At 44.0% G+C, this 17,886-nt stretch overlaps 1 protein-coding gene across 3 annotated transcripts in view; it reads right to left on the bottom strand.

Annotated features, from left to right (window-relative positions):
* FANCM (FA complementation group M) overlaps positions 1–17,886 on the bottom strand; it is a 137,024-nt gene that overhangs the window by 100,906 nt on the left and 18,232 nt on the right. For all 3 annotated transcript variants that reach the window (XM_033951616.1, XM_033951615.1, XM_033951618.1), the window contains exons 4-6: positions 11,335–11,493; positions 9,547–9,678; positions 4,128–4,260 (exon numbers count right to left, since the gene is read on the bottom strand). In XM_033951616.1, coding sequence (XP_033807507.1) covers positions 4,128–4,260; positions 9,547–9,678; positions 11,335–11,493 — 424 coding nt within the window. The remainder of the gene's footprint in view (positions 1–4,127; positions 4,261–9,546; positions 9,679–11,334; positions 11,494–17,886) is intronic.

Raw genomic sequence — 17,886 nt, 5'->3', positions numbered from 1 at the left:
ATGTGTCTTAAAAAACAAAAACAAACAACCTCTCCTTGATAAATACTTTCCTCTGAATATAAATGACTATTTTTATTTATTATTTTATTATTTATATACCACTTATATCCTAAGTGGTTTACATTCAGGTCCTTTATCATATTTCCCTATCTATCCTGGTGGGCTCAAATTCTATCTAGTGCACCTGGGGCAATGAGGGGATTAAGTGACTTGCCCAGGGTCACAAGGAGCAGCGAGGAATTTGAACCCACAGCCTCTGGGTGCTGAGGCTGTAGCTCTAACCCCTGGGCAACACTGCTGCTTGTTTTTCCATACACTTTTAAAGGGCTAGAAAGACTGATGGTCAGGCACTTAAACCAATTCAAGGTATTCTATATTTTGGTTTATTCTACACAATTGTAACTTATTAATGCAATGTTTTGCCATGGGTTAGGATGTCTGAATAACCACAAGACTAAGGCTTTTCTCTCAGTTACTCCTTATACCCGAATACCCCAGACTGCAGATAATGAGGTAGGCTCCATTTCCACAAGCAGCCCTTTCATCAAGTCACTCCTCCCCAGGAACTCAGTTCATTGTGTAAGTGTCTCTTATCTGTACCCTTCTCCTCTACTGCAATCTCAAGACTCCATCCCTTCTATCTTGCTCAGCCAGTACGTCAAGCTCAGTCTCCTGCAGTGTTAAAATCTAGATTAAAAGTCCACTTTTTTGAGGCTGCTTTTAACTCCTACCTCTTACCAATGTCTGTTTTATCATTATCTCTGTGAGAAATTCCCCAACCCCTAAACATTATCTAGTACAAGGAAAAAGAGGGCATGATCTGTAGCTTTGGTACATAATAGGCAAAGTTAGCATGGTGGAGGACGACATCCTCCTCCTCCTCCATAAAACAGGCCAATGGGTAACTTTTGCAGGGTAGGATGAGAATCAGATGTTGTCTCGGCCCAGCACTGGTGGGATATGGAATTTGAGAGGGCCCCCTCCCATGCTTTCAGTGGTGCTGGAGAGGCCACAAGCTACAATCACTCCAGTATTTTCCCAGCTCTGAATACTGATACATTGGGACCCAGGTGCACTTGTCATTGTACTTGATAGGGAATGTTTGCAGGGTGGCACAAATGGATGCTGGGAGTGGAAGCCTGTGATGCTATCAAGTCCAAGGATGCAGTAATCCTATAACCTCATGGAAGAATCCTTGACTCTCTCCCAACATCCACACGTATTCCAGCTTCATGAGAAACTTTGAGCCTGGCAAGTTGAGTGCTCTGGGTCATGCCTCAAAGCTGACTGGCTGTTCAGGTAAAAGGCTACAATTAAAGGCAAAAGCTTATAGCATGCATGGAGAAACATAGAAACATAGAAGATGACGGCAGATAAGGGCCATAGCCTATCAGGTCTGCCCCCAAGTCTACTATCCTAGAGATCCCACTCCTGGTGACAGGTTCCCTTGGCTTAACCCTCTAAAGGATCCCGCATGGGCATCCCATTTGCTCTTAAATTCTTGCACGCTGTTTGCCTCAATCACCTGCACCGGGAGCTCGTTCCAAGGACCAACCACTCTCTCAGTGAAGAAATATTTCCTGGTGTCGCCATGAAATTTCCCGCCCCTGAGTTTGAGCAGATGCCCTCTTGTGGCTGAAGGTCCTTTGAGAAAGAGAATCTCTTCTTCCATCTCGATATGGCCGGTAATATACTTAAACGTCTCGATCATGTCTCCTCTCTCCCTACGTTCCTCGTGTGAGTACAGCCGCAAATTTTTCAGCCTTTCCTCGTACGATAGATCCTTGAGCCCTGAGACCATCCTGGTGGCCATCCGTTGCACCGACTCTACTCTCAGCACATCTTTTCGGTAGTGTGTCCTCCAGAATTGCACACAGTATTCCAAATGAGGTCTCACCATGATTCTGTATAATGGCATTATGACTTCAGGCTTCCGGCTGACGAAACTCCTGCGGATGCAACCTAACAACTGTCTTGCCTTAGATGAAGCCTTCTCCACATGATCAGCAGTTTTCATGTCTGCGCTGATGATCACTCCCAAGTCTTGTTCTGTTGAAGTTCTAGCTAAGGTCTCACCATTCAAGGTGTAAGTTCTGCACAGATTTCTGCTGCTGAGGTGCATGATCTTGCATTTCTTAGCGTTGAAGCCCAGCTGCCAGGTCGAGGACCAAAGCTCCAACAAATGTAGGTCCTGTGTCATACTATCGGGTGAATTGCCGTCTCTCACTATATTGCATAGTTTGGCGGCCTGAGTCCAATCTCCAGTAAATGCTCTAGGTTGAGGCATTCAAAGAACCTCTTCTGAGCCTTCGGACAATAGAATCAGTCTACTTATTTCACCTCATACGACTGCTTATATTACTCCCAAGCAAGAGCAGTGATATCTTAAAGCAGAAGAAAGAAAAGTACAGCCTATAAGCTAGGACCAGCCCACCAAAACTCAGTTTGGCTCAGTACAAAGATGACACACATAATTTGCAAGTGGCCTACATCATAAGATCTCACACTACTGTTGCAATCTTCCTCCTTAATCTGCTGTTGGCCTCTGCTGCACGCTCCCTCTGCCATGGTCCATCCCAGACCAAAACATGACGTCCCAGACCAGGACATGACGTCAGAAGAGGGAAGGGACCACAGAAGGAATGTGCAGTGGAGGCCAACGGCAGCCTGCTAGAATCGCAACATCACTGGGAATCCTCTACTGACCATAATTAGTTTTGAAAGCGAGATCGGGAGGCCAGGGGGAAGCCGGACAACTGTGGAGAGAAGGGGGAAACATGCCGGCCTTCAGGGAGAGGGCCCTCGGTCCAAAGAAAGGGGCATATGCCGGACTGAGGGGGTAGGGGAAGGAATAAGGTGTCTAAAAACAGAGGAGAGGGAGAGAGATGGTGGACATTGGAATGGTGGGAGGGAGGGAAAAGAAAGGGAGAGAAGTTGAACCCAAGGGATGGTGTGGAGGGAGGGGGATAGAAATAATGGATAGGACTGCGGGAAACAAAAAAAGAAAGAAAAGAAAAAGGAGAGCTACCAGACCTCCGGGGATGGAAGGGGAGGACAGAAGAGGAAGATGGATGGTGAGCCCAGAGAAAGAAGAAAACATCAAATGGGCAGGAGACCCTGGCAAGCGAGTTAACAGAAGCCAAACAGAAACCAGAGCCTGGGACCAAAATAATTTGAATAATGACCAGACAACAAAGGTAGAAAAAATAATTTTATTTTCTGTTTTCTTATTTCAAAATGTCAAATTTGACATGTATATACTGACAGAGCTAGTATTAGACAACAAATGTGAGCTAAGACCTAACAGAGAGAGGACATGTTTTTTTTGTTTATTTTGTTTACACCACAGCGCCAGTGTGGTTAGGAGAGGACAAAGGGGGTGGAGTGGGAGAAGAGGCTACAAAATAAGCCCGCCAGGACATTTGAAAAAAATAAACAAACACAACCAATTGGGCAGCAAAATTGAATTGAAAAATCGATTCAATAGGCTGAATCGAATCAAAAACTTTTTCCCTGAATCAGGCAGCACTAGTAGAAATATAGAGATCAATAAACCCACCTAGTCTGCCCATTCGCAGTAACCATTATTTCTTCCTCTCTCTAAGAGATCCCATGTGCCTATCCCATGCTTTTTTGAATTCAGACAGTCTCTGTCTCCACCACATCTTCCGGGAGACTATTCCACACATCTACCACCCTTTCTGTAAAAAAGTATTTGTGTAACATTACATTTTGTTTAATGATCAGAAACCATTTAGTGTAACATATTAGCAGTTATAACAACATAGTAGATGATGGCACAAATACCTGTCTGTATAGTCCTCTCCCCTCACCCCCCCAAGGCTTGGACTTGGGGGTCAGGATCCAGGGGTTGAGCCTAGCATCGAATGAGGCAGGTCTAACCAAGGCTCATGTTGCCTAGCACAACAGGATTAGGTAACTCAATATTAGAAGTCAGCATGGGTTAAGGTATTGGTAAAGAATATTTAATCACACAGTATAAATAAAAGCTGCAGTCTTTTTTTCCATTCCCAATATGCGTCATGTGTAATTTTGTCCAGATTATCAACACATAGGAGGTCAGATATATGCTACACTACTGAAATAATTTCAAAATTAACACCTACCTTTTGATCCATCCATAATTGCACGAAGATAGATAAATAAAGATCGTGTTCCCATTTGCATTAATAGTTCATAACCATGATACAAACTAATACAGACAGCAAAGACACCTTCAACCATACCCTGTTGAGCTCCCTGTGAAGAGAACAAGAAAATCACTGAAGTTACCAAAGTGCAAAGAAAATGAAAATTATTTATTTAAAGTTAGGAGCTGTAGATAAATTGAAAAATAGAATGATTTTGAAGAAATAAAGTATACAATCTGCATAGATTAGACTATCTTTTATGCAGGAATTTTTTTAATACTTTATTCTACATCTAATATTAGAACTCAGTAACTAAAACAAATTTAACAAACCTGCTTTCACTGGTGATTTATTAAGCAAAACTCATGCTTATAATTTAAATTTTTTTATTAGATTCATTGATTTAGGGCTCCTTTTACTAAGGTGTGCTAGCGTTTTTAGCGCAAGAAGGATATTACTGCGCACTACGTGGCTAGAACTAATGCCAGCTCAATGCTGGTGTTAACGTCTAGCGCACGGCAATATAGCGCGCACTATTCCGCACGTTAATGCCCAAACGCAGCTTCGTAAAGGGAGCCCTTAATAGTCAGCTCTTCACAAAGTATAACAGCAGATTGCAAAGAATAAAACACGTTACAAAAACAGCCACCAAAATCTATACAGTGAAATCATAAAAATCAAGATCAATAAAATGGCCACACTATTGTCCCAAATTATCCCCAAACAATATAACCTTAAGCAATTTCCTGAACTGCAAATATTTTCTCTGAAAGAGAGACGATTTACAAAGCTACAGTAGAGGTTTCTACCACGAGCTAGCGAGGTCATACAATTCCTAGGAAGAATACTGATCCCTGAAATCCTCCCTGTGGAACAGGGGTGTCAAAACTCAAATCACTTAAGGAGCTGAAATCTAAAACACAGGCTAAGTCATGGGCCAAATTTTTTATTAAGCTACTTAGTCTTAGTAGAAGTATAGGGTTACAATCTCTCCAACCCCATGCTGGCTCTGTGGTGTAAACAAAATAAATAAGAAAGACTTTTCCTCTCTTTTAGGTCCTAGTTCACACTTGCTATCTAACACCAGCTCTGACAGGGTACACATTTCAAATCTGACATATTGTAATCACAAAATAGGAAATAAAATTATACCTTTTATTGTCTGGTAATTATTCAAATCATGTTGGTCCCAGGTTCTGGTTGTCTTCTGATAACTCGCTGACAATTTGCCGTTTTCGTCTTTCTCCATGCTAAACATCCATCTTCTATCTCAGTCCTCCCCTTCCGTTTCCCTTCCCTCCCCCGGAAGTCTGACATCTTTCCTTTTTTTGTCTCTGTCCCCGCAGAGATGGACTCCACCATCACCAAATCCACCATCTCTCAACTACCCTTTCATTCAGTATCTCTCCCTCCTTCCCCACCACCCCAGGGTCCACCATCTCTCCCTTTCTCTTCCCAACTATCCTCCTATCCAGTATTTCTATCTCCCCCTTCACACTATCCCTTGTGTCCAACTTCTCTCTTTTTCTGTTCCTTCCCTCCTTCCATCCCATTGTCCACCATCTCTCTCCCTCTCCTCTGTTTTTAGACCCATTATTTCTTCCTTTTCTTCCCCACCCTCAGTCTGACATATGCACATCTCTTTGGACCCCCCTTCCATTCCTCCGTGTACTTCTACACCAGGGCCCACCCCCTCCCCCCGAAGGCCTGCATGTTTTCCCCCCTTCTTCTAGCGTCCTCTGGCTTCCCGGTCTCACCTTCAAAGCAGCCTGCAGAGGATCGCCGATCAGCTGTAGCGATCCTAGCAGGCTTCCGTCAGTTTCCGCAGCACGTTCCCTCTGCCACAGTCCCACCCCTCCTCTGACGTACGGGACCGCGGCAGAGGGAATGTGCTGCAGATGCTACAGTAGCCTGCTAGGATTGCTACAGCCGACCGGTGATCCTCTGCAGGCTGCTTTGAAGGTGAGACCGGGAAGCCAGGAGAGAGATAGTGGACAATGGGAGGGAGGAAGGGAAGGAACAGAAAGGGTATTTTCTCACAGGCCAAATTTAATTACCCTGTGGGCTAAACTTGGCCCGCGGTCAGGAATTTGACACCCCTGCTGAAGAAGGATAGAAGGCCCACTGACTGATTGTCATGAAAAGCAGAGACCATCTCACTAGACCTGCTCTAACCACTCAAAGCAGTTTTGGATGGTTTCCCTCAAAGATGTCTCCCCTTGCTGTTAGCCACAAACCTAAATATCATATCTTCCCACAAACCTGTTAAAAAGGGAAGGAAGAACGCAGTAGGCCCACCACCGTGGCCTGCAAGGATATATTAAAAGCCCCAGTTTTAGGGTTAGCAGCAGTGTTCCCGCTAAGCTGCGTTGGCCTGCGCTCGCGCACAAAATATTACATCGCAGCGCAAAGTTTCTCTTCACAGCGCACACACGCGTCGGTAAGGTAAGGGGACGCATTGGGGGGATTGCACTTCCCCACAATTGCCATGCTTCGGTTCCTCTTCTTCCTTCCTTCCTCCCCCCCCCCCCCCCCGCGGGACCCTGCGGCACCATCAACTCTTACTCCCTCTAATGTCGGCCCTGCAGCTCCAGACTTCCTCGCACCTTCTCCCCTCCCCCTTTGGATCGCTATTATTTTAAATGTTATAGCCGCGGAGCTGTATCCATCAGTGGAGATGTCTAACCTCGGCCTGCCCCGGAACTCTTACTGCCGCAGCCGCCCGTCTAGGCAGGAACAGGAAGTCACTGTTGCAGTAAGAGTTCCGGGGCAGGCCGAGGTTAGACATCTCCACTGATGGATACAGCTCCGCGGCTATAACATTTAAAATAATAGCGATCCAAAGGGGGAGGGGAGAAGGTGCGAGGAAGTCTGGAGCTGCAGGGCCGACATTAGAGGGAGTAAGAGTTGATGGTGCCGCAGGGTCCCGCGGGGGGGGGGGGAGGAAGGAAGGAAGAAGAGGAACCGAAGCATGGCAATTGTGGGGAAGTGCAGAGCTGCAGGGAAGAGTGTTGCGGTACCCAGCTGGAGGGAGAAGGAAGATGAGGGAGGGAATTAAAGGAGATGCCAGGGCTTGGAGCGTAGGAGGAAGGTATGCCAGTCTAAGGGAAAAGGAAGGGGGAGATGTGAGAGCATGGAGGGGGAGCGAAAGATGGAAGAAAAGGAAAGGAGAGAGATGCCAGAGAATCAGGGAAGGGGAGATACCAGACTATGAGGAGAGGTGTGGGAGAGGGAAGGCGAGGAGAGAGATGCCAGACCAATGGGGTGAAAGGAGAGATGGAAGGGGGAGGCATACAGTTTCTGGAAGGGGCATAGAAGGAGAGAAGATGCCATATAGGGGAAGAGAGACGGCAGACAGTGGATGGAAGGAAGAGAGTTACAAGAAGATGAGGAAAGGAGAAACCACAGAAGACAAAGGTAGAAAAAAATTTCTATTTATTTATTGCTTTAGGAGACATGTGTCACTGTTTCTGTGAAGCATTGTATGCAGAGTCCAGCTTCTTGCTGGTTCAATTTAACCTTTGTCTATGTATTTTTATTTTATCCCCCCTTTTACAAAACTGTGAAGCGTTTTTAGCACCAGCCTTGGTGGTAGCGGCTCTGATGCTCAGAATTTTATGAGCATCAGAGCTGTTACCTCCGTAGCTAAAATCCACACTACAGTTTTGTAAAAGAGGGAGGGGTTAGTTTGTGATTACATATTCCTTACTAGGCGAAGGTGTTTTCTGTGTTCTGTGTGTTCGAAAGACATGGTTTTCTGTTAGGATTGACGGTGTAGGATTGATCTGTGCTGGTCTGGCTTGTTTAGTTTTACAATGGGTGTATTGATGTACTGCTCACTGCAATATGTAAGATGCTGCCTTTTCCTAGGTACTCATGTGTGACGTGTGGTTTGTTACTAAAAATCATGTTTTTCTTACAGATGGGGGGGGGTGCCAAAAAATGATGGGCCCCGGATGTTACATATGCTAGGTACGCCACTGTATGTAAAGATACCAGAAAGCTGGCGTAGCAAAAACTTCTAAGTTTTGAGTATTTAACCCTCCCACAATCTCACGGGCACTCGTTTCAAGTTTATTGAGATTTTGATTTAAACGCAATATCAAATATTTTCAATGCGTATAACAAAAATAAATTTGGGGAAATAAATAAAACCATTTGAACCAGTGTTCCCGCTAAGCTGCGCTGGCGTGCGCTGGCGCACAAAATATTACATCGCAGCGCACACGTTTCTCGTCACAGCGCACGATCGGAAGAGGCGTACGGCAGATGGCAGGGCGGCGAGAGGAGAATCGGGCGAGTTGGCTCATAACTTGCTGGCGCCCGATATTTTTGGCTCACGGTGAAAAAAGTTTGCTCACAACACCCGCCCGCTTAGAGGGAACACTGGTTAGCAGTACATTGTCAGCAAACAAACTAATCTTATATTCTTGTGCCCCTACCAGAACACCCCCAATCTCTGGGTTCTCAAGTTTTTATTAAAATTTGATTCTGTCGCTTATCAAACTTCTAAGCTAGTTTACAGATAAAATATAAAGGGGGGGGGGGGAAAAAAAGTAAAAAAACGCCAACAACAATACAAATATAATAAAAAAGAAGATAAAACAACTTTAACCAAATGGCGTAACTAATAAAAGACATACTAGATTAGACTAACGAAATAATAGGTAGATGGGGAGGAAATACTTGATATAGGATAGAGAACAATTAAGGAAAGGACAAGAGGAAGGAGAACGCTGCAAATTGTTTCTTTGGACAGAATGATGGGGAGGAGGCCTGAGAAAGGTTTAGATATTGAAAGCTTCTTTAAATAAATGGCTCTTAAGAAGGCCTTTGAAGCAGTCTAGATTGTTTTTTCACATACTGCCACTGCAAAAGGTTCCATCATCGGGGCAACAGCAGACACCCCTGCCTAGTACCCTGAGCCAGAGAGAAAAACCCAGAATTCCCTCCATTTATTCTCACAAAGCCCTAGATTCTGAATATTAACTTACCACCCATCTCCCCATCATCAAAAACTCATCCCTCACCTCATGTCTCAACAACATATCCAAATAAAGACAAGACTATTCTTAACAACAGGAACACAACTTGATGACATTCCTGGTCCCTTTATTTTACTTTGCATATAAGGAAGGAGGGAAAAGGGTTGAGATTTGATATACCACCTTTCTGTGGTTACAAAGCAGTTTACTATAATTACACAGAGACTCCACAATTTCATCTTTAACATTGTATTTTTTATTATACAGTATGCTGTGTGTGTGTGTGTATATATGTAAGGGACATGTAAGGAATGGGACCTGTATAACGCATGTGTAGAGAGAGAGAGAGATAATATACACACATATACAATATACATACATGCACATAGACTGATGCATACTAGACTTACCTTGATATGTATCGGTGGGTTTTTCCTAAACTGATCTCTTTCCAGAATTATCTGGTATTTTGTCAGATTGGGAATATCTCTCCGAGACAAAACATTATGCTGAATCAAATGGACAGCAAATGCTTCTAGTACCTATAGGTAACAGAAAATTAGACTTAAGAAAAAAAAAAAAAAAGATATATATTTATTTCCACTCACAGTCCTATTCTTAAACAGCCTAATTTTGAGGCTATACATAGTAACTCTCAATCAACCAGAAACTATATTTATCCGGCATCTACCAATCCCCATGAGTGCTGGTTAACTGAGAGTCTACTGTACCTATCTCTGTACCATTCAAAATATGATCTATTCCTTCCCACAATAGAACTGTATCTTCCCCTATTCCATTCGCAATGCACTAATTTGTGTACCTATAATTCTCAAATTTTAAGTCGCCTTGAATCAGTTCTGGACATAGTGCGACTCAGAAATTCCAGATTAGATTAGAAGTTGCCAACTGCTCCTCACTCTTGCCTGAAGAGAGCTCTCTCCCTTTTAGGGTTATCTCCTCAGAGGAGTTATTCCTTGTGCCCCATTCCTCCACCATTGAGAAAGCAAGAATGAGGTCAGAGCCTCCTCCCCAGCAGCTGATTAGCCAACCTAAGACAAATTGAGCTTGTAACCTCCAGACCAATGCTCTTAGGTCAAGAGCCAGCTAGAGAATGACACAGTGACAAAATTCATCACCGTTCCCAGAAACCATTTCCATGTCATTCTTTAAGGAGAAAGGGAAGAAAGGATCAGAGTATAATGGGCACAATCACTGACCCTCAAGCCTTCCATTGAAAAATGCTGGTGTAGGACTGAGGTTGGGATTACATGGGATGGCTTCCCGCAGTTATCCGCATGGATAGGAACGGCAATAAATTTTGTCACCATGTCATTCTCTACCAAGCACCCCAAAGTCAGACTCTGCTTGACAGGGGTTTATCAAAGCATGACGTTATTTCCTGGAGAGACTGCAACTAAAAGATAAAAGGAACTCCTTCCACAGAGACTTCCTGAAATCCCTCCGCACTGTTATCAAGTGGCCCCAACACCGTTACCTACTTCACCAAATCATGAGTTCCACTAAGGACTAGGTCTAGAACTGCCTCGCCTCACCTCTTGTTGGTTCCTAAACCAGTTGCACCATAAAGCAATCCTGATGTCAAAGAATTTTACCTCCCTAGCATGCCCCAATATATTCAATGGATAAATGTAATTGGGTTATTGTATTGCCCAGTTTGTTAGCACTGGGGTCCGGTTTACATGGTTGCCATTAAAGCATTATTTTCAGCTTGAAGGTCTGGTCTTCACTGCTCCTTCATGATTTTATAGAACAGCAATTCATTTTAAATGATGCAGAGAATACATATGGACTCCCAAGGCAGGCATTATTTCCTGAAACACAGACCATGTTGGGTCCTGGACTACTCTACTCTTTTTTGGATTGGTTTGTGTAAGTAAGGAAGTTGACAGTCCATACAGTTGGCACTCTTGGTGTCGGCCTGATTGACATAGGCCACTACAGTAGCACTATCTGAGAAGACTCAAAACGCCTGACCTTCAAGAGTCTTTTCTGCAGCTTCTGTAAAGCCAGCTGAAGGTTCATAAAAATGGGTCTGTTTAATACAACACAGTTATAAAAACATCACCTCTCCCCCCCCCCCATTACATGCAACAGCACAGTTTGATTTAATCCACATCAACATTTACTTTCTACTTCTTTCCTCCTCCTTTTAAAGATTGAAATATTTTACGCACCTTAAGGTAAGCATTTTGAAATGCTACCAATTCATCACCAAGGGGGACAACAAATTTCTTCAGCAGTCGCTCATGTGAGAAGGACTGAATATCTGGGGAGTTTTCTGATCTCAGCTCAATCCAGGCAATTAACAGATTTGAAACAACTTGCTGAACAGCCTAACAGGAAAATAAAAGTGTGCAAAGGGCCAGAGAAGTTAATACTTGCATTTACAACTTCATACCAGTTAAAGAATTAAACGGAGACACAGTTTGTCTCTGTCCCCATCACCATAGGCTAAGTCTCTGTCCCCGTCCCTGCAGACTCTGTCCTCATTTGCACAACCCTTGAACACTTATGATTTTATATTTAAAATTTTTTTATTAAAGTATAAGAAGGGACAATATTCGATACAACTGTTTATAAATCACAAATAGAGCCTTCCATTTTGATCTGCTTTTGGTACAGCCTTCCCAAAGATTCAGGTGTCTATGTTTTTACATCATCTGGGAAGGTAACTGGATTGTTTTTCAAACATGGGTGCAGAAGAGAACCTGAGAAATAAATGAATAGGAAAATAAGTGTCTATTAAATGTTAGAAATGCTCCTTGATACTGCAATAGATTGATCCATTGTTGCTGGCAACATTAAGATGCTTGAACAGCTGGGCACATGATGGAAGGAAGTTGCAGATGGTAGGAGTCTGACCAGCAGACAAGACTTGTTGCCACATCAAAGGCAGACAAGACACAAATGATGTCATTTAACAGTAGTTTATTTAAATTCAATAGCAGCTTCTGCCATTTTGGGGGGAGTTTTAATAACTTTTTATTATGGACAAGGATTTTGTTGCAGATTTAGAATCACAGCTTCTGTAAAAACTATTTATTCTAACCAGTCTTATATCTTTCCTCAAATTTACATATGTTTGGAATGTTCAACAGATTTGTTTTCTGGATCTACTGATAATTTATCCACGCCCTCTTCACCTCACGTTTAGATTACTGCAACTCACTACTCGCAGGTCTTTTGCTCTGCCATCTTTCTCCCCTTCAATCCATCCAGAATTTGGTTGCACAACTCATTCCGTGAGAGCCTCTCACATTACCCCTTTCCTAAAGTCACTTCGTTGGCTTTGCATCCATTTCCAAATATAATTCAAACTCTTCTTACTGCCCTACAAATGTATTCACTCAACCGCCCCTCATTATCTCGCTTCACTTCTCTCCCCCTATGCTTTCCCTCCCCCCCGTGAGCTCCACTCAACTGGTAAGTCCCTCCTATCCATGCCCTTCTCTTCCTCTGCCAACGCCAGACTCTGTCCTTTCTGTCTTACTGCGCCATATGCCTGGAACAAACACAAACTGCTTGAATCCCTAAGGCGGGCTCCATCCCTGGCAGTGTTCAAGTATAAATTAAAAAGCTCACTTCTTTGAGGTGGCTTTCAACTCCTAACTCTTCTCACCTTGGGTTCTACAACCCCAAACCTCTATGTCATGTCTGTCCATTAAAGTTAGATTGCAAACTCTTCCGAGCAGGGACTGTCTATTTAATGTCAAAATGTACAGCGCTGTATACACCCTTCAGCGCTATAGAAGTGTTAAATAGTAGTAGTAGTAGTAACTTGGACGGGCTCTGTCTTTTCATACACTATCAGAAAGCTACTGATAGGAATACACTGCTTCACTACAACACTTGTCATTCCCTTAAACTTCGGCACAACATTCCCATGGAACAATTTTTACAACTGAAAAGTATCTGCTTGACAACTGAGGAATTTCAATATCAAGCTAAGGTTCTTTATCAAAGATTTATTGATCAAGGTTGCCCTCCTTAAGTGATCAAAAAAGTTTACAAATGAGCACGACGGGCAGAACGAAAATACTTATTGATGCCACAACATAGATCAATATCTAATCGAGTTACATGTTTTACCTTATTTTCTTTCTATATTTGCATATAAGGTTGTATTTTGAAATACTGGCACACCATACAACTACATCAGGATCTCCAACAACCCCCATTGTTCGCCTTCACAAGGGGCAAAAATAGCACAGTTACTTACCTTAACAGGTGTTATCCAGGGACAGCAGGCAGCTATTCTCACATATGGGTGACATCATCAATGGAGCCCGGATGCGGAAGCTCGCAAGCAGGCTTGCTTGAAGAAACTAGAAGTTTCGAGTCGACCGCACCGCGCATGTGCCTTCCCACCCAGCGTAGGGCGTGTCTCCTCAGTTCAGATAGCTAGCAGAGAAGACAACCAGGGGAGGTGGGTGGGTTGTGAGAATAGCTGCCTGCTGTCCTTGGATAACACCTGTTACGGTAAGTAACTGTGCTTTATCCCCGGATAAGCAGGCAGCCTATTCTCACATATGGGTGACCTCTAAGCTAACCAGAATGGGACAGTGAGAGTGTTGACAATTTAGGAGAATAAATTTTGTAATCAATTTTGGCCAAACTGTCCATCCCGTCTGGAGAAAACATCCAGACAATAGTGAGAAGTGAAAGTATGAACCGAGGACCAAGTAGCAGCCTTGCAAATTTCCTCAATAGGAGTGGATCTGAGGAAAGTTACTGAAGCTGCCATTGCTCTGACTTTATGGGCTGTGATTCTACTGTGTAGGGGTAATCCAGCCTGGGCATAGCAGAATGAGATACAAGCAGCCATCCAGTTGGAGATGGTACACTTAAAGATCGGATGTCCCAACTTGTTTGGATCGAAGGAGACAAAAAGTTGAGGAGCAGTTCTGTGTGGTTTGGTGCGTTCCAAATAGAAGGCCAAAGCACGTTTGCAGTCCAGAGAATGAAGAGCTGATTCTCCAGGATGAGAATGAGGCTTTGGAAAGAACACTGGAAGAACAATGGATTGGTTGAGATTCTAAAACCACTTTAGGTAGGAATTTAGGATGAGTACAAAGGACCACCTTGTCATGATGGAAGACAGTGAAAGGTGGATCAGCTACTAAAGCTTGCAGCTCACTGACTCTTCAAGCAGAAGTGAGGGCAATGAGAAACACCACTTTCCAAGTGAGATACTTCAGATGAGCCGTATCTATTGGTTCAAATGAAGGCTTCATCAATTGAGCAAGAACAACATTGAAGTCCCAAACCATTGGAGGCGGTTTGAGAGGAGGTTTGACATTGATAAGTCCTTTCATGAATCTGCAAACCACCGGATGAGCAGAGAGGGGTTTCCCTTCAATAGGCTGATGGAAAGCCGCAATTCCACTGAGATGGACTCGGATCGATGTAGACTTGAGGCCAGAAGTAGATAAGTACAAAAGGTAATCTAAAACAGAAGATAAGGAGGAATGTTGAGGCTCCTTATTATGAGAAAAACACCACGTAGAAAATCTAGTCCATTTTTGGTGGTAGCATTGTCTAGTGGTAGGTTTCCTAGAAGCCTCTAAAATGTCTCTGACAGGCTGAGTAAACTGAAGAGGAGTTATGTTGAGAGGTACCAAGCTGTCAGGTGTAGAGACTGCAGGTTGGGATGAAGCAGAGATCCCTGACTCTGTTTAAGCAGAGAAGGAAAAACTGGTAGAATGTATGGTTCCCTGCTGCTGAGTTGAAGGGAGTACCAAGATTGTCTCGGCCACTGAGGAGCAATCAGAATCATGGTGGCATGATCATTCTTAAACTTGATCAGAGTCTTGAGAATGAGAGGGATTGGAGGGAATGCATAGAGGAAGAGATTCGTCCAATCCAGAAGAAAAGTATCTGCCTCAAGGCGATGAGGAGAATATATCCTGGAGCAGAACTGAGGCACTTTATAGTTGTGGGAAGCTGCAAAGAGGTTATCTGAGGCATTACCCACTGTGAAAATATGTGATGAAGAGGTGAAGAATGGAGTGTCCATTCGTGAGGTTGCAGAAGACGACTCAAGTTGTCCGCCAAGCAATTCTTCACCCCTTGAATGTAGACAGCTTTGAGGAAGGTGTTGTGGTGGATTGCCCAGTCCCAAACCTTCAGAGCTTCTTGACAAAGGAAGGCAGATCCCGTCCCTCCCTGTTTGTTGACATAATACATGGTGACTTGGTTGTCCGTCCGAATGAGGACTACTTGGTCGTGAAGATGTTGAAAAGCGTTGAGAGCCTTGAAGATCGCACTGAGTTCCAACAGATTGATGCGACATTGACGATCCGTACTGGTCCAGTGGTCGTGTGTACGGAGACCATCGAGATGAGTGCCCCAAGCGTAGGTCGAAGAATCTGTCGTGAGAATCCTCTGATGGGGGGTTGAAAAGCAAGCCTCTGGAGAGACTGAAGAGAGCATCCACCAACGGAGAGACTGCTTCAATGAAGGAGTGACTGTTTTGTGTCAAGAAAGTGGATTGCAAGCCTGCGTCCATTGAGATGCCAGGGACCACTGAGGAATTCTGAGGTGAAGTCTGGCAAAAGGAGTCATGTGTACTGTGGAGGCCATGTGACCTAGTAGTACCATCATGTATCTCGCTGAGATGGAAGAGTGGGAAGACACTGTATGACAGAGTTGAAGAAGAGCTTCCAGACGTTGTTGAGGAAGGAATGCTCTGAGTTGGACAGTGTCCAGAACAGCTCCTATGAATTGTAGATTCTGTGAGGGCTGAAGTTGGGATTTGGGAAAATTGATTTCGAATCCCAAACTTTTTAGAAACCAGGTAATCCGTTGGGTCGCTACAATAACCCCCTGAGAAGTTGAATCTGAGCCAGTCGTCGAGATAGGGAAATACCTGAAGACCATGGTTCCTTAGAGCTGCTGCTACCACTACCAGGCACTTGGTGAACACTCTGGGAGATGAAGCCAGGCCGAATGGCATCACTCTGTATTGAAAATGCAGATTCCCCACCTGAAATCTGAGATATTGACGGCAGGCCGGATGAATGGGAATACGAGTGTAGGCCTCCTTGAGATCCAGAGATAATAACCAGTCCTTCTGCTCAAGAAGGGGATAAAGGGATGCCAGGGACAACATTCAAAATTTTTCTTTGACCAAAAATTTGTTGAGAGCCCTGAGATCCAAAATGGGTCGCAGATCGCCCGTCTTCTTCGGAACAAGGAAGTAACGGGAGTAAAACCCCCTATTCTGCTGTTCCAAAGGAACTGGTTCGATGGCATGGGGACAAAGCAGAGCTTGAGTTTCCTGAAGAAGGGCGGTCTGGGATGGACTGGAAGGATACTCTCTTGGAGGAAGCTCTGGTGGAACCTGAGTGAAATGAAGAGAGTATCCTTCCCTGATGATAGTCAGCACCCAGAGGTCGGATATAATTGTCATCCATCGGTGGTAAAATGATGGAGACGACCTCCTATAGGGGGAAGAAAAGACAGAGACAGAATGGTGGAGGTTATGCTCTGTTTTAAACAGTCTAAAAGGCTGTGTAGCCTTAGGTGCAGCAGAAGGTTGAGGTTTTTGTTGCTTCTGATTCGGCTGCTTTTTAGGAGGAGGGCGATTGTAAGGAGCCGCTCTCAGAGCAAAACAACTCTGGTAAATTGGAGTAGGGCGTGCAGGTTTAGCAGGAGCTGGCTTTGGCTTAGGTCTGACAATAGATGAAGGATTTTTCATGTTCAGACAATTTCTTGGTGGCTGCCTCAATAGATTCATCAAAGAGGTCATTGCCTGCAACAAAGAATATTAGACAAGCGGTCCTGAAGGTTAGGATCCATGTCAATGGTACGAAGCCAAGCGAGGCGGCGCATTGCTACAGAACAAGCGGCCGCTCTGGCAGACAACTTGAAGGCATCATAAGAAGACTGGAGGAGATGTAATCTGAGTTGTGATAGAGAATCTATGACTTCTTGAAATTCAAAGTGTTTTTGAGTATCCAAATAACTCAAAATTTAGGTAAAAGAGTAATGAGGAACTCAAAATAAGTAATAAAATTATAATTATAATTAAGGACTTTAGAGAACATCATAGAATTTTGATAGATGCGACGTCCGAATGTGTCCATAGTTTTCCCTTCCCTTCCAGGAGGAACAGTTGGATAAACCTTGGAAGGATGGGACCTCTTTAAGGATGACTCCACAAGCAGGAATTGGTGAGATAACTGTGAGTTGTCAAATCCTTTGTGATGGAGAGTTTTATATCTAGAGTCCAATTTGCCTGGAACAGCCGGAATGGTATAAGGAGTCTCCAGGCATCTGGCAAAAGTCTGAGACAAAAGCTTATGAATAGGAAGCTTAAGTGACTCTGCCAGAGGTTGAGGAAGATGCATGACTTCGATATACTCCTTAGAGTATTTGGAACCAGCATCTAATTGAAGATCCAAGTCAACAGCCATCTGATGAAGAAAAGATGAAAAAGATAGCTGATAGGCCAATGCTTTGCCTCGAGAAGGACTCGAGGTCGTCGAAGATGAAGCTTCGGCAGGAAAAAAGGCATCAAAAGAATATGGAGACTTGGACGAAGCAATTGAAACCGCTGAATCCTCGAGGTGTTGAAGTGGAGACCTCGATAGAGGAGTCGGCAGTCTAGTAGAAGTAGGAGTATATCAAGGCTTAGTTGAAGAAGGACGTTCTTTAGAAGAAGAACTATGCCTGGAAGTATGCCTCGATGAAGGCCTTGATCATCGGTGAGAACGGTGCTTGGA

The sequence above is a fragment of the Geotrypetes seraphini genome, chromosome 7 (assembly GCF_902459505.1).
Source record: "Geotrypetes seraphini chromosome 7, aGeoSer1.1, whole genome shotgun sequence".
NCBI lineage: Eukaryota > Metazoa > Chordata > Amphibia > Gymnophiona > Dermophiidae > Geotrypetes > Geotrypetes seraphini.
The sequence above is the reverse complement of the archived record's forward strand: the minus strand, read 5'-3'. Positions and strand labels throughout refer to the sequence as shown.